This window comes from Psittacula echo (genome assembly GCF_963264785.1).
Source record: "Psittacula echo genome assembly, chromosome: 2".
Classification (NCBI taxonomy): Eukaryota; Metazoa; Chordata; class Aves; order Psittaciformes; family Psittacidae; genus Psittacula; species Psittacula echo.
The window spans coordinates 68731889-68752902 of NC_137737.1; the positions used below are offsets into that span (position 1 = coordinate 68731889).

Sequence of the window (21014 nt, forward strand, 5' to 3'; positions counted from 1 at the left end):
CCTGGCTCTGGTGTAACATCCCGAAAGTGCAGTTATGCTAATGGCAACAGATAGCCAGTTGCCGAAAAGCAATCCACCTGAACCTGTTTTGTACTAGTATTGTTTGGGATTCTTTTGGATTTCCTTATCCATTGTTTGTTTTTTCACTGTGTATTATTAGAAAGTGAAAAAGTGTTTCAAAGCTTAGTGGTTATGTTGATAGTTTGTGCTTTCAAAAGGAGAACCTTTATTGCAAGCCTGTATTACAGTTTGTTATCTTGTAGAGAGTCATTTTAAAATGATTAAATGACTAGCTTTTTTATATAAAAAAGGCAACACTTGGTCTTATTTTTTCTTGTTTTCAGAGTTCTCTAAGCATATTAAAAGGAAGTATTAGCAAGCAGCAATATTATCAAAGCCATTCTAAAATGAGGTGTTCACTTCCTGTCTTCCCAGTGATTAGTGCTTATTGGGTGAAATGAGAACTTGAGGATATGAGAGGAGGGCACAGACAGTTTCTCTGCCTGTCTGGAAGAAGCAGTTGAAGCCTTTATCCAACTCAGTTACACAAGGAATTAAGTCTGAAATACAATCATCAGTGTCTACACTTCTGCCCCATTGCTAGCGCCTGTTCCTGCTGCATCCCAGGCCTCCTCACCATAGCACCAGCACTGGTTCTTGAGGTGCACGGGGCAGTTCCTCTCAACACAATCCCTCAAGAAGGTGGGGTGGCAGGACACGGATGTGACTGTCCACACAGTATGGCCTGCTCCCCAACTCCCGCGTTTACTGGAGAAGCCATGATCCACAAGGGAACCAGTAGAACAACTTTACTTAGTATAGCTATCCTCCCCTCCTTCCCAATGCTAAGAGCACCCCTCTTCTACTACATGTCAAGTTGAGCATTATCTGGGAGTGGGTTCCGTCCAAAACAACCAAGCGTTCAAGGATCTCAGAGCGTTTCCCATCAGTTACTGTCCCATTTCACTGTTGCCAAGGCACTGCCCTACCTCCTGTTGAACACCCTGGTCTTGCAAAGAGCAGAGAAAGAGCCTGGGACTGGCTCCATGCTTAGGCCAGTTCTCAGCTGCAGTAAAAGACAGTCCTGCTGGGGAGTTAAGTACAGAGCAAGCTTTGAGAGTGATGTGCCCGGTTTGGCTCCTGTGTCCCAAGGAGGCAGCTGGTGATGCAGGGCTGCTTCCCGAAAGTGCTTTGTTTATTCCTCTGCTAAATTTAAAAAGGTCAGCTAACAACAAAGCAGGGGCTGGACACCCAAAACGGTTCAGAAAAGAAACCAGAGCCTCTTCGCTCCCCTCCCTGAGCCACAGTGTCCCTATGCAGTTGCCAAGAAGCTGCTGCTGTTTGGCAACCAAGTCAATGGCCAGTGTGAAATGACTGTCTGATGTCCTTTGTGGAAGTCTGCCTCACTAGTGGCAAACGTGAACACACTTGGCTCCTTACTCCAGACAGGCAGAAGCCCGACCTCAGAGGAGACACCTTCCCATGGCATTGCCTCTGGGGAGCTGCTGGCTTCAGAGCAGGGTGCTCTTCATCCCATCACCTTCCAGGTCAGTGGCTAGGACCACTTTGAGGATGGCCTCCCAGAGCAAAGGATCAGCAAGGAAAGTTTCACAGAATCACAGAACAGTTTGGGTTGGAAGGGAACTTAAAGATCACCCAGCTCCAACTCACTGACATGGGCAGGGACACCTCCCACTAGAGCAGGTAGCTCAAAGCCCTGTCCAACCTGGCCTTGAGCACTGCCAGGGATGGGGCAGCCACAGCTGCTCTGGGCAACCTGTTCAGAGCTTCACTACCTTCACAGTAAAATTTCAGGTCAAACCATCAGGGAATAGCTGGGCATGCACACTGATGGCTGTTGCAGAGCCCTCCTCTTCAGCCTGGCATGGCAGCAGAAAACCAGGAGTTGGCAGTTCCATGACAAGAAGTGAGGAGACAAAAGCTCCTTGGGCCTCCCAATAAACCCATGTCTCCACCGCGACATGGTCTTGGCTCACAGTTACTGTAAGTTTCTGAGCAGAAGTGAAATGCTCAGAGAGGCAACGCTGAGAGGAATGTGACTTTCCCACCTCTCCTGGGGTTTAACTTGCAATAGTAACCTCCTCACAGGAGTTTGTTCTTCAGTTCTCTTTTCAGCAGACAGCATCACGCTAGGTTTAACAGGGAAGAGACCTGCCGTTTGCTTTATTCTTTCTGCACCTCCCTGAGTATTTACCCCCAGCCTTGCAGCCCCACAAGCAAAGTCCATCAAGTCAGAGTTCCTTACAGGAATCTGCCTTGTTGCTACTGATCTCTGCATGAGTTCCCATGCAAAGCCCCATGCCTGGGAAACCTGCACTCACAGAGCTGCATCTGCAATGGATGCAGTGTACACACCGCCTGCCTGCCTGGGGTTTATTTTCCTCTGCTGAACACCAAGAGATGGCACCTTTTCTGTCCAAGCAGCAACTCGACAGATCAGGCTGACTGCAGCACAAACAGAACGGGGAAGCCCAAAGCATCGGCTCTACAGGAGATATATAAAGCTCAGCTCTTCTGCAGTGCACTCCCTCAGCGATGCAGCACAAGCAGCAGCAGCCACCTCTGCACGCAGCGGGCTCCCAGAAGGTTACACATACCACACACCCAAATAAAAACCACGATTCCCTGGCTCCATGCATGCTCACAACCATGGGGCATCAGCTTCACCAGCCAAGGGAGGGGTGCAAGAACCTGGCTGCTGCTGATGGATGGCTTGTCTCCTGAGATCGGGGGGGCTTGTTTCTCCTTCCCTATAATTTCCCTTAATCACAGAAGCAATGATCAGAGCTCTTTCCTTGATGTAAAGCTGCAGGAAACCAAATCCAAGAGGCACTTCATAGCTTCCTACTTCGCTAGCTTTATCTTGCTGAACACTGCAGCCAGGGCTACCCAAACCATTGCCAACCAGGAAGGCGCAATAACAATGTCCCAGAAGCATCTGCTATTTATATAAAGGCAGACTTAAGCCTAGTTAAATGAAGGTTACAGTGAAGGACAAGCAGAAAAGGCTGAAACAGGAGAGCAGAGAGGAAAGGAAAGAGCAGATAAAAGCCTTCTCAGGCTTTAGATGGTCTTGCAGAAAGGAATCAAAGTATATTTTCAAACTTTTTGTGCAGCTAGAAGGCTCCAGGGCATTTCCCTGTGCAGTGATTGAAGTTCGCCTTTATTCCCAGCTAAGCTCAAAGACAAAAAGCCACAAGGGTGAGTGGCCATGAACATGAATGGACTTTTACTGTTTTCACCCTGTGCTTTGTTTTTATGAAGGATGGTAGGAGCAGCCCACCCAAAAGCCTTTTATCTCAGGAGGCGATTTGAGCTGGAAACAGGTACCATTTAATTAGCATGCACTCCACAATGGGGGAAGTTGACTTACTTGGCCTTTCTTCATGCCACATTTCAAAGTAAATTATTTTTTGATAAATGAGAACAAGCAGGTGTGCTCTGCAGTGATTGAGCTGCTGTTATTTTCAGGCCCCACTGCCCAAGACACAGCTTTCAGTTGTCCACCCGCAGATTTACTTAAGGAATGAGCACAGCCCTGCTGGCAACCAACATCATTTTTGTAGGCAGTGCTACAATGAACAATTCCCAGAGCAGGGCTGCACCTCATCAGGAGGAGGTGGATGCAGGACCCACTATTTCCATCCTGCAGCAGCAGGAGGTGTGGAGCTGCCTCTGCACACTGAGAAGTTAAGGTGGAAATCTGCACATCCCACAAACGTGGGCATTACACAGAACCACAGCTCCATCTGAGGAGTAAAGCTGCTGAAGACACCGAGATACACAAAGGAAAATGCTCCTTTCTTCTCCAGGGGGAGGGTGATGCCCAGAAGCACCCTATGTTGGATTAGCCCATCTCTGCTCCCAGTGTGAGACACCCCAGATGCAATTCCTCGTGCCTACCCAACAAGACATGCATACAAGATATCTTCAGGGTCCCTTTCAAACTGAATAGAGACCAAGTCATATGATCAAGTCTACTTTAGGATGCAATAAACCCTCTCTAGGCTCCAATGATTAGGTCTCCTTAGGTCTTCACGAGCAATCAAGACAAGTAGCTCAGCTGCAAATAACCATATCATAGGCTCCTAAATTTTGAGGATGATTAATCCTATCCCCAGACCCTAACACTTGCTTCCTGAAACTTGGTGTGGCCACATGCTTGGTTCAGGTCACAGTCAGAACATTAAAGCACCTTAGAAACTCATGGACTCCTCCTGGTCCATCAAGCCTGAAGATGGTATTGGTACCATCAAAGCACTGGTCCCAAGGGTTCAGCAAGTCAAAGCGGTGCTGGAGCCTGAGCCTGCGAATGTCACAGCCCACATCCAAGCTGAATCCTCCCAGTCCAGCCACCTCCCAGTCTACAGGATCAGACCTGAATCTGAAGTCCCATTGACCAAAACGTGCTCTATGCCAGGGAAAACCCTCCATTCTCCCAGCAGTTTTATCAACTCTGGGCTCACAGCAGCACAGAGTCCAGTTAGTTATGGAGGGCTTACTTAGGAGCTCCCAGCCTGAAGGTATTTCTGGGTTGGGTTGCTCTTCCTTGTACAAGGGCAGAGAAACACAGGAGTCAGGACAGCAAAATCAGGCAGATGTTCTTTGGGTCACAAATACGGTTGTTCAGGAGATGTTTAGCTCCCTCCCAATAAGCAATCCAGCCTTGCTGGAAAAACATGATACACAGTTTCAAACACTCATTTACAGGGACAGCATGTGCCAGATGCAGAGCTAAACAAGTAATTGCACATCCGGAGCAGTTAACTAGACAGAGAAGCAACAAGATACTCCCAAGCTGTTCCTGTACCACAAACCAACTGCACTGCTGTCGGAGAAAACAAAACACCCCTGCTTTCAGAACAGCACAATAATACCAGGCCATTACCATGCAAGCCAGACTCCTGCAGTTGACCAGTGTCCCAGCAGATTAACCTGCCCCAGACTGTGCTATCATAGGGGTAAACTGCACAATTCACGTACTTCACATGGAGTCATTACATCTCATCAGGTACTTGTCAGAGAGACAGAGCTATAGATACCTTTTTCTACTTGGAGTCCTACAGTAGACCAATAGCACAGGAGCGTGCAGCATCTCTTTCACAGCAAACCCAACAAAGCCTTTGGAGCAACTGATCCAATCAACTGAACAAGGAATAACTTTGGCAGAAAATGACAATCTCTTCTTCCAGGCAAGGCAACAGATAACAAAACCTCCATACCCTGTGAACATTGCTCAGTTTCACATCCTTAAAAACAAATCCAATCCAGTAGTGAAGTGAAATACAGTGTTTTCTACCTGAAAGCATCCATGGATTCCCAGGAGGAAAGTGTATGACAAGCCAGAAGAACAATTCAACAAGCTCCCATTCCACAGGACTGCTTCTTTTCCACAAGCTTTATGCACAGAAAAGCAACAGCTGTGGCCCCATCACCAGCTGAGATGCATCTATTTTTAAAGCCCACTCCATGCACACAGCCGTGAGTCCTCCAGGTCTGATAAGCCTCTAGCCCTGGCATTTTAACACAAATTAAAAGGGAGGGAAAAAAGGCTTCCTAAGCACTATCTTTTGCACAAGTAGGAACTAATTAGCTTTTCACATCTTCTTTGCAAAGGGTGAAACCAGCTACAGGGAGGGTGGGTGCTGACTGCAGCACAAAGCCCAAGAAGCTCTGATTTCTTGCTGGCCCTGCTCAGTGTGCAGAGCATCCCAAACCATAAGCAGGCAGGCAAGCAAGAAAGCAAAGCTGTGATCCCGTTCCATGTGCTGCACTGGACACTGATTTATTGCTGGTCATTCATAGCAGTAAACATGGCAGCCATTAGTAAAACAAAGGATTTCTTTTTCATTCTGGACTTTGGAGATATTTTAGTTAAGGGGATGGGTGTGTGCATGATTCAATTTGGTTTGATCTCTGAGCATCTCTAGCTATCAGCCTGCCAATGTTTAAGAAGGTAAGAGCTGCTCCATTGGATCAGGCCATGGTGCACATAGCCTCATACTCTTAACAGGGGCAGATGTGTACATTCAGGGTAAACTCACACACCCGACTCTCCCTATTGCTCACAATCATTTGACCTGTTAGCAAATACTGCCTTGCCTATGCCTCTCATTACTCCGTGAACTTGGGGTTTGCCCATGAATATCTCCATCAGAAAAAAAAAACCCACCTAAAAAACGAAAATCACAACACCAATCTATTTCTTAAGCTGTTCTTCACGATGTTACTGTGTGTTTGTAACCCTGCGGCAAGGAGGTCGCGAAGGAGGTCATCGGCACTGGCCCTGATGGATGCTCCACGTTTCTCCTGCAAAGCGGACTTCTACCCGCAAAGCTTGAAGGCCCATGCCATCTAGTGGTGACAAGCCAGCCCCAATGATGCCTTCATACCCAACTTTGATACTGAAACCTTCCAGGGTTTCAAACTAGATCTGCACTGTGAGAAATTCACCTGTTTAAGCAGCCAGTCTGGGAAAAAGTGCTTTCCCCATCCATGCTATCACTCCAGAATTCAGGAGAAACATGAAGACATCCTGGAAGCAGGGACAAGAAAAAGTGAAATCAAGTCTGCCCTCAGTATGAGAATCATTCAGAAAGTGTAAAAATGAAGGCTGCAGTAAGTGTCACTGCTAATACTTAAATGTCACAATAATTAACCCCTTGTGATTCTGGAAAATAAAGAGGGCGAAACAGAAAGTCAGTAGAAGACCTGCAACTCAGAGCCACAAAGTGAAATTCCCAGCCCCTTGGCATGCCCCTCCACTGGTCTGGAGGAAGGATGAGCGTTTTCCCACATGGAAGCAGTACCTGTGCTGGGTGTTTGCAAACACGCCTCCACCCCACCGGCAGCAGAGGTCGATCAGATCAGCCCTGTTCCTGGAAAGACAAAGGTGAGGTTGTGCCAGGGTCAGAAGTCACCACAGATGCGGTGCTGCCCAGCCACAACAGCAAGATGGTTTCAGGGGGTTTCAGCATTGGAAAACACAATTGATGCTGCAGACCTGGTGTGCCTGAGCTACGAGCCACCCATTTGTGCCTTGCAGCACTAAGTTCAGACCTCTCTCAACTGCTCAGATCCCTAGGTGGTATCTCCTGTGTCCTCTAGAACATTCTCAAAGCAGTGTCTCACAGAACTTGAGGGTAGCAACTCTTTACATTATCAAAAGCCAAAACCGTTCATGTTGGAAATGAACAGTGTGCAAGAGATGTATTTTGACACATTCTGCAGTGGCAAGGATGTTGCCTGACATGTTTAAACAGGACAAAGCTAACAGATGATCAGCTGGCACCGAAGGGCTGATTTGAAACACAGGAACTTCAATTAACTCAAAATGAGCAGGAAGTTCTCAGAACAACAGAAGGCTCCTGATTAGGTCTTTAAATAAGCAGCAGGGCACTGTGCTAGAAAGTTCAAGACTGACTGAAACAAAAACTCCTAACGTAGCCCCAGTAGTTCAAGCCAGGACTGGTGTTATTTGTGAACACACACATATTTGCTGAGAGGAAGCCTTCAACTCCCCACACAAGATGTTAAAATACTCTAGCACAGAGGAGAGGAAACTGATGTGACTTACAGCAAGCTACCCTCTACAGTGGTTCTGAGGACACAGGTTACATGTACCACCTTATTTGCAAGCTCTGCAGCCATCTGCATAGAAGGCTGAAGTTTCAGTGGGGTGTGGATAGAGGCCAGCTGCAGGAATTGTGCAGCACACAGCCCCAGGCACCAGGGATTCACAGGCAAATAACCTTTCAGGCCACAGCTTCCTCATACAGAATACCTTCTTCTTACCCTTTCAAGTTCAAGGACACTGCCAGCATCCAGGATGAATCCCTGTGGCAGCACACACAAACCGTGCTAGCAGAGGGAGGTGCACCACAAACACAATGGGTGACAAACCTTCAAGGATAAGGCAGAACACACACCTGTAATAACAACTGCTCTAGAGAGTCACCCACCCACCCTTTGTAATGAAGTAACCTGTAGGTATTACACCAGCTAGAATGTTGACAAGTCTCTTGTAGTGTTACATGCTCACACAAGAAGTGTTACTCTACAGGCTTACTCCAAGAAGTCTTACCCACTTAAAAAGAGTCAGAAAACCAGTCAAAATATTCGTATCAAGTCTGGTTACTTTATTTTTCATCTGTGCAGTCAGTTAAAAGAACAGTTAACAATGAAGACAGACAACCACAGAAGCTTTAGGTAGTGTCGTAACACTGAAGAAGCAAATGATCACGTTGAACACATTCTTTGTGCCAATCATTTCCAGATGAAACAGAAGCACATACACAGGTCTAGTTCAGTGTAAAACCTGATATTAAGCAGCAAGTTGCTCACAAGTGCAGCACTGTCACATACAACATAGGTAATTACTGCTTATTCAAAGTTACAAAGCCCCTGCAACAAAGGTGATATGACTGTATTTAAAATAAGAACCCAGAATACATTCAAGAGAATGGCTGCAACAATAAGGCAATAAACAGTTTTTAAACTAGATCCTACTAAACAAAACAGACCAACTGTGTAACCTGTTGCCTTCATCAGGTTTCAGACTTGAATGGGTCAATCGAAACTTGAGTGCTTCCCACCAGTAACATTTCAGAAGTACACTGGTAAAAAATTGATTCAAAGACATGAGTATACCGGACTGCCAGCAATCAGAACCCAGGTCTTATCACAAGTACGCTTTCACACACAGCTTCGCATTTACAGGTTTGCATATGAAGCACCCTGTACAGAGATCTGACTACAGACTCCTGCAGAAAAAAAATATGCATTGACAGAAGACATCAGCATTGCAAAATTCTTCCAAACCACATAATATAAACCTTTCACCTGATACTAATAGGATCAATAATGTTATACACGAGGCAGACAGTGTCATTGGCAGTTATGTCACAGCGAGATTAAAAAACCAGCATTAGCTGTTTAACAAAAAAAGGAATAAAAGAGACTGAAAATAACTTTGTGGAGTGAAATGTACATCTACATACAGCAAGGAAGGGAGAAGGGAGTTGTTTGGCTAGAGCAGATGAGCTACCCAGAGGTTCCACATCCATCTTATTGCATATTTGATCAACGTCAGCACTCAAACCTGCATGGATTTTTCCTTCATTGTCATGCTCCAGAGCCTAGATTCTTAAGCCTTTAGAGCTACCCTGACTCGGTACGTATATTGCTGTAACTTCACATTTCTTCACAGCTACTAGAAGCAGAGACTGAGTTAACCTTTATTTACACCTCAGCTGGGGATACTACATGCACAAACCAGTCTTTTGCCATCTTCTGTGCACTAAACTCTAGGTAAAAGTGAAGTGCAGTGGAGTGTCAATACCCTACACGTCAGTACAAAAAAAAAAAAAATATCTTTATTTGTGAGCCTATACTAGCAAAGCCCAAGACAAAGATGCTAAAGATGTTTCTTAAGAAAATGTACCAGCAATTGGTTAGCACTGCTACACTGAAAGTCTCATCATGTGACAAGACATACAGATGCATGAATATGGTGACATTAAGTTGTGCAAGGCAAGTGACTGGAAGGAGCTGGAAATAGAATCCGATTGCTTTTGCTCATTTTTACTAATTAAATTTTACTAATCGATTTTACTAATTAAAAATACAAGCAGCATCATTAGGCATTCCCTTGCCAGCAGACAGGATAGAGGAAGAAGCCTATCAATACTTCTCTATGTGTTTCAAGGATATGTGCATAGCACTGCCTAATCATGCTTGAAAATGTAACCCTGTAACAAAAAGCATGCTTGTACGCACATGCTAGTAAACAAAGCAGACTTTCAGGCTCCAGAGGAAGGTCAGGGTTGATCTTATATATTTTAATACCGAAACATCCAAATCATTTTATAAAGTGAATGCTCTCATTAGCTTTTGAACAGTATTCACAAAACATAAAGGCACTAAAAGAGTGCTCTTTTCCCAGATGTAGGCCTACTTGATGAAAAGCTAAATGTTGCTGCTTTTAGCCATATAACTAAACTAAACCACCAGTTTGTAAGTAATATGTTTAAACTTCTTAACAGCTGGAAGTACAAGACCAATTTTGTAGTCCTGTTTAAGTTTTGATACAGAGAGCAATAATGCAAACACTACCACATACCCAAGCTTTAAGAGAAAACTGGATCTGTTCATGACAAGACCTATTGGTAGTTCTCTCTCTCTCACACACACATCAGAGGTGGTACACGCATGTTCCTCCTCTTCCCGAAGATCTCACACACCTGTCTTCAGAGCTGCTAGATAAACAGAAGTGAAACTGTTCGTTCTGAAGTGCAATGTCAAAATAGCCATATAACTCATTCTCAAAGAAACAAGAGCAACTGCTTACTACCAGTAAAAAAAAAAATCAGTTAAGTCCCCCAGCAAACCTGAGGTACCAAATTCATTCCTGTAACACTATCAAAGTGCTACAGTGATGTCTACCAAACTGGTCAGAATGCCTTAACTGGTTCCAGGAAAGAAGTTATGTCAGGTACCATGTACCTGATGTAAAGGTGTACAAAATGAACTAGAGAAGTGCTTAGTATTCAAAGCCCAAAGACGATACTTCAGAGTACTATGTAGTGAGTACATAACCTAGGCACCTTCCCTTCTTCAACATAAGCTGGACTTAGAGTAAAAGGTTCAGGAAAAACAGACCTAGCAAGACTGTTTAACCTGCTACCCTTCTTATGCCAAAACCAAGAAAACAGGTCTTACCACCTGATTCCTTTCCTTTTAAAAGGGAGATAATAAAAACCTCCAAACCATGTGCATCTAATATTGATTTTTCATATTTCATTTATACTTTTTATATAAGAACATAACTAAAATCTCACTTTAGAATACTTTCTAAAGCAGGATATCCTTTCAACCGTTTTTCAAATTCACATGCATTCTCAAGGTTGAAGAAAAAAAATATATATTCATATACAGCTACGGAAATAAAACTCAATTTCACTATATGTAGTTACAGTGCTGTAAAGAAAAAAATAATTTAGAAACCATTTCAAGTCTGAAATCCTTACTATGCTCAGACTAATGCAAAGGCTAAGCCTGTGGTCCAGGACCTGTTTTTAACCTGTGTGCAGAGACAGGAACTACAGCAGTTCAGCATTTTTTGATGGAGGTTTCTCTCCACCCCTCCTTTCTTTCAGTATTCTATGACTTGCTGCTGAAGCCCTCCCTGAACCTCTGCCAAAGTAGCTTACATTGGTAGTTCAAAAGTAAAGGTCCACAGGTGTTAACACTACCTCTTAAGTCAGTTTTTCAGTAAGATCAAATCACTGAACAACACAGTGCAGAGGTGCTTAACCATTCATAATTAGCCAGAAGTTCAACAGAGTACTTTAGGTTGTGTCTTCTGTAGGTGCCCTTCGCTGCCGAGCAGACTTCTGTCTGCTTCTCAGAGGTGAAGGTGGAGTCTCCTGGTCAGCTTCAGTTTCTGAAGGCTCGTTGTCTCCCTGCTGGGACCCCGTATCACCTATTAATTCTCTCAGGAATTTGAATTTAGACAAAAACAATTGCCAGACCACGTACCAGCCTGCAGGAGAAAGAAAAAAGGTAACGCTCAGTTACTCCTTAGAAATTGATAGTCAGCTTTCAGTCAAACTAGACCAGGAAAGTGAGAAAAAAACTTTTATCAGCCCCCATCTTCTAATTGCCAAGTGTCAACCCCAACACATCTCCACAAAACCCCTCCATTCCTTTCTGCAGTCCTATAAATACCAATTCAATTTGATAAAGTTTGTCCTCATCCAGCAGCAAACATTTAAGCTCTGGACAAACTGTACTGCCAAAGCAAGCAGTAGGTGGGTGATCATGACTGCACAGATAAAGAACTGTCAAGAGAAAAGCAACTTCTGTGGTTACACCTGAAACAAGGACTCAGGATTCATTACACAGACAGTGTAAAAAGGTAGCACTAGAGTTTCTACCCTCAGCAAACACATTGCTCCAAAACTCACATTTTTAAAGCTGCATTACATAAGCACTATTAAGCACGCTTTGGGAGATCTTGAAATTAATACCATGTTTTATAATAAATCCTATTTTGAAATGCACAAGGTCTTCCTTATGTTCATTAGAAGATCACACACCCCCAATTCAGGGTGTTCCCTCACCGTGTCCAAATCCCATTAAATAAACATTCTCTGGCAAATTTATGTTCTGCTCCACCACTTGAATACTCTGGGTCCCAAGTAAAGGTTTGGGATAGTCATATTGCTAAAATCTCTCTTGAAAAATAGTTAAGATCCAGCTCCTCTTCTCTCATAAAACAGGTACCCAAGGAACTTTAAAAAGCAGATACAAATAATATCTAAATGTAAACCAAAATCTTCCTTTTAAAAGGTCTCTCCCTTATCTAAGCATTTACATCAAGAGAGACTGGAGTTTTACCCAGCTGAGAATTAGTGTTATCCCTTTCCCTCTAACCAACCAGTCAAGTTTCATCATTTATAGAACAGGAATGTAACTTCTCTGTAAAATACAGAGTTAAGTAGAATAAAATTTAAACAGCTACTTGAAAACAGATGCTATCTAAGCATCATTTGCAATCCTAGAACCCACCTGTCTTGCACAGAGTTCAGAAGGTCTTTCTATCTCCTTAACCCTATTACTGGGTGCCCTTCGTTGTCAAGCAGATTTCTGTCTACACATGCAAATAGTAAGAGTCCTGTTTCACAGAGCTGGGGAAACCCACCCTCCCAATTACACATCTGTCAGCAGAAAAAGATTTGAGTGTGGACAACACAGATGTACGAGGGAAGGGGATGAAAGACTAATAAGTGGCATTTCTGTAACCACAGCACCACTATTTGTCTTCCTCTTCTGTAATCAGAGTCATGCCAACTCAAGCAGGCCACTGCTTAGGAAGAAACAAGATCCCACCCTTCCGCTCCCTCCTGGAATGGTTTTCACATCCTGCAGACTTTTTAGTTCTGCAACTTAACTGCTGTGGAGGAAATTTGGAGGAAAGCTTTTATATGACAATCTTTAATGCTTACCAAGTATTCCCTTTTCCATTAACACCTAAACCTTTACAAGATCTATGATCAAATTGAATCTGATGTTCCATAAATGCATTAAAACCCCCTGCACCTAGAAAAAGCCTCAGTGGCAAATGCTTGGGTTTGGCATCTTTTTTCTTTCAGATCTAGATGTAAAAATTGAAGTTGCAACTTTGAAAGTTGCTTCCATTGGGAGGTATTTCAGATCTCTTTGATCTTCAATGCTTTCTGCATTTTGAGGACCATAAACCAATTCATTCTTCTCATGGATCTAAGCATCCTTAAAAGTAATCAAATTTCCAAAAGCCATGCTAGTTCACATGGGAAAGAAAATGCATAAAATAGTTCAAGTGAACATAGGACTCCTGCAAGAAAGTGACACCTACGCAGCGTATTACAAGGCATTTAAAAATATCTCCAACTCCCCAACTTGTTGACAGAGACAAAATTTGAGACACTAGACTCAGAAGTGCATAAAAAGCATGTGATACATTCTACTAAATCCACTTAAGCATACGGGGGGGGATGACTGTCAGCCATGAGTTATTTTGTTGGGGTCATGTTTTTATTTGATTGTTTAAAATCCTAATTAAAACCACCTGCAAAGTCAATTACTATGAAACAGACACATCACTTGTAGAGAACACCACAGAGCAGGGAGAACGAGCCAAAAATATTCAGGGCCTTCCCAAAAGAGTTATAGAGCACTTCACAGAAGCATGACTTGAATATATTTTGCACAAATAAATACCCCATTAAGGGAGGTATTTTAGCTTAGGCTAGAGCAGACCACATGCTTCCTCTATCAGTGCAAAAAGGCCACTCAATACACAGAATTACTAATGCAAGGGGAGAAATACTAAAGAATGTCACAGTTCATTCGCAGACACTCTTTAGAAAAGCAGCATTATTTTTTCCATGCTTGGTTTGAGTTGTGTACCCAAAATACCCAGTGCCACAAACAGACTTAAAAGCATTCTAGCTCAAGACTACAAACAAGACAGTATAAATAATCAGCCAACATGACTGGTTACAGCTGGCAAACCACCACACCAATGATAACAGCCAGGTGAAATGAACCACGATGCAGTGCATTGAAAAGAAAATTACAATAAGCTTAGCCAAACGATAATAGTGGGAGGGCAACCAGGCTTGAAAATTAGTTTCAAAACCTCACAAGATTTCCCAGCCTGTTGCGGAGACATTTGGGTATAAAGTAATCAAAGTAGAAAAATTTCTTTTTTTCACTTGCTCTAGTTACAGTGCCAGCTTGGATGGAAAGTTAAGAAAAAATCCCCAAAACAAATACATTTGTCTGAATCAAGCTAATACTACCTCTTCAGCTGAGACTCCCTGTCGCCTCACTGTTACTAAGCAAGTAAGAATTTCCTTGGAAATAACCAGACTATGCAAGAACACGTTATTCTGGGTAAGAGAAACTCTCTCCAGCAACAATATCAACTAAATACACCACTAAACAAAACCACACATAAAGCCTGGAGGCAGATTCACAGTACGTAGTTTCTTCTGAATCAGAAGACTGCATTTTCCATTAATTTCTCAGCCTCTTAAGAACATTGCAAAATGGTAACACCCAACATCATGCCATACTGAAGAACTGTAACTTACATAATTGTGTACTTCAAATAAAATAATTATTGTTAAGTAATTTAAAAGACACAACAAAAAAACACCCAAAAAAGGGAAAATGGGCATTCCCACACATTCTTTTCTGTATACAGCTCAGTTTAGCCTTGCAGCTCTTTTGCTGTAGAGCTCTTCCTGAACAGGTAACTGACCCCGCTGGTTTGCATCTCAAAAGCTTTCACTTTGTTCAGGTAAGCTGCTCTCCAAGAAGTCCTACTGGTTTAACTTCACCACACACAAAATATTTGATTTGAATCAGTCTTCTAGCGTCTGCTGTATTTTCTTTAGCCATTTGATTTACCTTTTCAAATCATCTTTTCCTTGATTGAACCAGTGGAAGTTGAACAGCATACCCACAATACAGCTTCAGCAAACAAGCAGTGATAACATGCAGCCTATAACATATAACATTCCTACATTAATTGGTGAAAGACACTGTTACTCAAAGAGGCAAGCCAGACTCCACAGTACATCACAGCAATTTAAGGAAAGGGCTCCAGCTCTAGGTGTAACAGACACTTGAATTCAGAGTCGTGAAATCCTGTCTACGACAGACAGTATTTTGCATTTAGAAAAAATAGCAGCTCCCAGCCTTGCAGAATTTAGCACTCACTAAAAGCTGAGAGCCATTCTGTCACTTAAAATACCACTGCCAGGTGTCATCCAAAGACATTTAAGCCACATTTGACATTATTCCATCAGTATGTCAACCCCTCTTATAAAATCATGTTGCAATGTGTTTGTGAAGATGGGACCATGAGTCAAAGCCTCTTTCACTGACTCATACATAGATGTATGTACCATCTATGCAGTATCAGGATGTTAAACACATTTTATGATTTGACTATGCTACATAAAAGCTACCTTTTCTGTTACTTTCCAGCAGCTCCTAGTTCTTTGTAAAGGGGAAAGAAGCAAAGTGATCTAACTACCTTAATCCACCTCAGACGGTGAGGGGTACAAGTCTCAGGTCCATGTATTCCATTCACCTTACTGTCTTGTATGCAAAAGCTAATGGATGGTTTTCTTTATTGGAACACATTTTAAATTTGAATCAGGAAAAGAAAACAAAACAAAAAACCCAGGGCTAATATGAAATGCTGGGGTAAAGCAACCTGATTTTTCTTCTGTGAAATACAAATTAAACCAAGAAAGCAGAGAAGGTGATACAGTAATGGCACAAGACAGAGTCTGAAAATCTGGCTTCTATTTCTGACCCTGCTATGGACTTTCTGTGCAGTTTTACAAGATCATTCTACCTCTGTGTCCCTGCTGATTTGAAAATAGGATGTTATTACTCCAGCACAAGGACTAATTTGGAACTAGGTTATCACCAAGGTGAATGTTGCCTTTATTCAAATGAAGTGTCCATCACAGAAAATCTTAAGCAGCTATAGCTTTAAAAAAGGAGCACAGAGCTCCAGATGCTAACCAGAGATTTGAGAGAACAGGGCTCTACTCTGAGGGTGTCCAATGTCTTCTGTGACCACAGACAAGTCACTTTGATGCTGTGCCATTTTTAAGATGTAGGTAATACACTGCCCTAGTGGAAAGCTTTGCTATGGAGATGATCAGACTGAAAGAAGCATCCACTACTCTGACACTGAAGTAACAGAAGACATCAGCAACATGGTGCCTGGTTCTGCACAGCTCCTTAAACCTGGTCCCATTTAATGCAAGACTCTACTAAGTGTTGCTTGCTGACTGATTGCAAGGAAACTCAGCTCTCATCTTCCATCTGTAATAATTTCAAAACTCAACTTCAAATTAAAGGGTACTGTCTTTTTATTGCTGGTCTAATCAAGCATGACTTTCCTCATCTTTTGAAGTAGTTTACAAGGTTCACTCATTCAAGATAGTTACAAAACTCTTTAAACAAAGCATTAAAGTTATTCAGGTAGAATTCAGGACTCAGATGTTTTTCCATCTGCAACTGAATTCTGACTTGTGAAACAAACCACACATTTGTCTCAGCATTTTATGAGTTACATGCTTTTTGTTTTAAGGCCACATCCCTCAAACTACATCTCATTAGCCTCTCTTGCCAAATGACATGAATGCTTCCATCTGTTCCACTGAAAGCACTTCTGCAATTTCATATGGCTCCACACATTACTACATTGGGAAAACAAAACAAATACACAGAGGTAAGCAGTACTAGAGTTCATCTTGGCTGGTATTTTATCTTGTCCTTGACCATGCATGAGTTCCATCTGCAGAGGAAAATGGAATACACAGAGGTAGCAATGAGACTACCAGGGAGAAGCCAGAGAAAGGAAATCAGAAAAGGGAATTAAAAAAGTGGTATCAAGTTAGCTCAGTCCCACTTTTAACAGAGAAACTGAAAAAAAAAAAAAAATACTGTGTTTACAGTCCCTCAATGGTTTCTATGTCAGATGTGATCAGTTTACAAATAGAGATGTTGCTAGCTGTAAGTCTTCCAAACAAATTCATATTAACATTGAAAGTAGCAGTTAGAAGCAACCAGAAATGTTTGAAAGAAAATCAGGTCATTTATTCAAAGTTCTTTATTATAGGCACAAATGCCCAATCTGGGCATAAACCTTTGCTTTTCACATGGCTGAAGAACTGGTCCAAATAACTTCTGGTAATTTGTGCTTTGAATTTTGTCTCTTCACTTGAAAAAAATGATAAAATGAAGTTTTTTCCCCCATTATTTAAGTTTTGATAGCACTTATCACATAGTATGTGATAAGCAACAGAAATCCACGTGATCATAGGCCACCTCCTGGGTATTTAAGTCTACTGTTCTCTGCAAGCATTCACAGCACAAGTCCTTTTAAAAGCCACGCAAAATTTATGTTTACAGCTTTTGATCTTGTAAGTCTTTTGAAGAAGCTGTTTCGATGCTTCTCATCGGATGGCTGTAAAACATTCTTATCATCAGATCAAGCTTACTCAGGATTATATCCAGCCATTCTTGTGTCAGGTTTGTCCTTTAATTTGTATGTCTCACTGGCTGACATTTATTCATATCCTGTCATACTAGCACTCAATCTCCCTGGGAGGCTAACAGGCTGTAAAGAATAGAAGCCAGTAGGTAAGCAGGTGGATAAGAAACTGTCTATTGCTGGTACAGATAAACAGCTGAATTGGAAGCAGCTTGTACTCATTTTTTTCTAGTAGTGGTCTTGACACTGTTTTCCTTGAATATTTTCTATTAACAATCATGGCACAAGAACTAGACATGTACCAATATTAATAAATGCTGTATGTGGAAAAAATAATTACCGATACTGTAAGTCATTATCAAATCCTATTGAGTCACTTCTAATCCTCACAAAAAAAAAAAAACAAACAATGAACATGCCAGCTTCCTATGATCAGTACTTTTGAAATCTAGGTGATTTTTAGCAATCTTTTTACAAGCTCTGATGCTGTTGAAAGTAAAACACAATGAAGTATTCAAAACAAAGTAACCATGGAATCCAAGCTGAATGTACAGCATGGATCTCTAAATTGCTAAGTATTTATAAACCCTTTAAAAAAACATTTACTAGTTACTTTTTCCCTTTTTAAGCAAGAAAGCATTAGAGAGATGTTTAGGTTAGCAGACAAAGTTAGAGAACCCTAGCATTTCAATTCTACTTGTCACATACAGACAAAAGACAAAAGGCCTGGAGGATATTATCCTCATTTCCAGCTTTGAACAGCATGTAGCAAAATAATTTTAAACTTTCAGCAACAGAGTAAGCAAAGATCTCATATGCACAGACTGGAAGTATAAAAACCCTAAAAAACATAAGCTACCTAGCAAGTAGCAAGAATCACCTTTCATCTTACAAAAGAGGAAAAGTGGCCAGACAAATCCAATGAGCATACAGAAACTTTAATAAATAGCCACTTAGGTAACCATTTGTTCTGTAACAATGGACAGTACAGGACACACAGGAAAGAGCACAAGACCAGGGAAATATACCCTCATACAGCCTTGCAGGCCCAGTTATCTATATTTCAGAAGCTTCCTTACCTGAGTATTCATTCTATAGCTTAAAGATATAGAACCTTCTTCTATGAACTTTAAATGACATAAGCTTCAGAAACCAAAATATTCTTTGTTAATGAGCTTGCAATTTATTTCCTGCTTGTGTAAAAGAAAACTTTGCTTAAGCCTGTTGCTTGATCATTTAACTTCATGTACTCTGATTCCTCTGTAATGATGAAGTTGCACAACCATTTCCAGTTAACCCTTTTAATTTTTCTCAGCTCTATAACCATTACCTTTCCTCCAGTCATCTGTTTCCCAGGCTAGACAAACCTAACCTGTTTACAGTTTCTTCATGCAGAAATCATTTTATGGTGAGAGCTATGTAATCATACAATCATTTAGGCTGGAAAACCTATCTTTTTAAAAAGAAACTAGGCCTATTTTTTTTTTAATAAGGTAATAAATTTTAGCAAGAAAATGCACTGTTTGAGACATAGGTATGTGGTAGATTCCTGTAGCAATATAAGGGCATTTTCTGCTTTAAACCTGTACTGTTTGATTTGCCTATATGCTCGCTACAAAGCACTGAACAAATATTTTGGAGAAGTACTTGCAAATACTGCAGCTAATCCTTTCTTTGGGATATTATGAGCTCGTTTTGAAGCCATTATATTCCCCCATACAAATTATGTGTGCATACATTTCACACTTTTAATGTGCATTAGTCCATTCATGTTAATACCATATTTCACTTTCCATTTTGCCTCTGACATTGCAAAATCTTTTCACAATGTTTTGCTGTTCTGACCACAATTAACAATACATTTTAAACTGCAGATGTCAGCTAACTCCACTTTGCTCCCTTGGTTTTCAATAATCACTTACAATCCACCTGGCATTTGCTTTTTATCTCACAGGCATATCACCATAAGCTATAGCATAGTTTGGTGGTGGTGGGTTTGGAGTGGCTTTTTTTTAAGCTCTAAATTCAGCATATTGATTCCCAACACCTGCATACACTACACCGCTGATTCCCTCCAAGAACCCGAAACATGTAAATTTTGCCTTCCATTTAAATAACCCTTCTCTATACATACATACCTATGCGTATATGTACACACAAGTTTTGGATTCACATAAGGAAAAAAGAATAACACAGCTCCTGAGAGCTGCTCTCTATTCTATTCTAGCAAACATATGTCAAAAGCTGAGGGGTACCAGTAGGAAGTTTACTTCTTCCATTCACTGGCATGTCAGACGTATGTACAAGCTGCACGGAGTGACTGCTCAGTAGCCGTTCACATAAAACAAAAAGCTATCAGCTTCAGATTAGTGACCGAATTAAACTCTGGAGGCATTTCAAGGCTCAAAATTATTTGGGAACAAAGAGAAGGGGGCGCTGCAAACCACATGCGCTCCCGCATACTCCGGGGCACGGTGCCCTTTTCACTTCCTCCAGTCAATCTGAGCAAAGAAGAACCATCAGAGATTTGAGAAGGCGGGGGGTGAAGGTGGGGGACACAAGCACTGCACACCAGAGTCAGGCCAGCCCTCCCGCACACCATCGCCGAGGGGAGCCGGCGGAACTCACCGCACAGCATGAAGAGCAGCACGCAGGCCAGGGTGGCCACAATCACCAGCAAGGTCAGCCCGATGCTCTGCCACATGGCGCCGGCCGCCTCTCCGCTGACACCGCGGGCTCCCCCTCGAAAATGCCTCCCCGCTGCGGCAGCCGCTCTCGCGGGCTGGGCCGACCCTCACCGGCGGCCGTCAGGGCCCGCTCAGCCCTGCGTGAGGGCCGCCAGGGACGGACGGCCCTTCGGCAGGTCACGCCGCAGGGTTGAGGGGAGGGCAGAGAGCCGCCGGCGGCTACGGGGAGGAAACCGCGCCTCGCATCGCTACCCGCTACTCCCGGGGAAGGGAGAGAGCGGCTCCACGGCCCAACCGAGACAGCGAGGACCGCTAAGAGGCCCCCGGACGCGCCGGCGGGGCGGTGACACCCGCCCCGTCTCCTCCCACCGCTTCACGACCCGCCGTGAGCAGCGGCAGCCGGGGAGCGGGGCAGGACTTCCAGCCGTGACGCCAGCCTCGCGCAGCGCATGCCGGAAGCTGCAGTTCACCTCCCTCCGCAGCGGCCGGAGCTAGCAGGCACTCTCGCCAACAAGGACAACAAGTCCCGGCATGCTCCGCGCCGCTGACGGCACGAGCAGCTGTCGCCCACGCCTTCGGGAGGCTGAGGGGCTGTTGACGGTGGCTGCTCGGGGGCGGTTCTCGTGTTCCGTCATGGCTGTAGGGGTGGGGTCGCTGCTTCAGCAGGACCGGCAGCGCTGGCGGGGAGGGCTTGAAGGCGGAGTGGGCTGGTTGGTTGCCGGGTCAGTAACGGCCGA

At 43.1% G+C, this 21014-nt stretch overlaps 1 protein-coding gene across 1 annotated transcript; it reads right to left on the bottom strand.

The window, feature by feature from the left end:
• Positions 1–8180: 8180 nt before the first annotated feature.
• SMIM13 (small integral membrane protein 13) lies at positions 8181–20594 on the bottom strand. Its single transcript, XM_080610673.1, has 2 exons — positions 20219–20594; positions 8181–11563 (listed from the first exon to the last, which is right to left on the bottom strand). The coding sequence occupies exons 1-2, from the start codon at positions 20292–20294 to the stop codon at positions 11370–11372; spliced, it is 270 nt and encodes an 89-aa protein (XP_080466799.1). The 5' UTR covers positions 20295–20594; the 3' UTR covers positions 8181–11369.
• Between the last annotated feature and the right edge of the window lie 420 nt (positions 20595–21014).

Bases quoted from the DNA above. Each gene is read 5' to 3' on its own strand.
- SMIM13 (XM_080610673.1), bottom strand. From the start codon at position 20,294: ATGTGGCAGAGCATCGGGCTGACCTTGCTGGTGATTGTGGCCACCCTG. The intron at 11,564-20,218 runs GTGAGTTCCGCC...TTTCTCCTGCAG, and splicing joins GCTGCTCTTCATGCTGTGCG to GCTGGTACGTGGTCTGGCAA.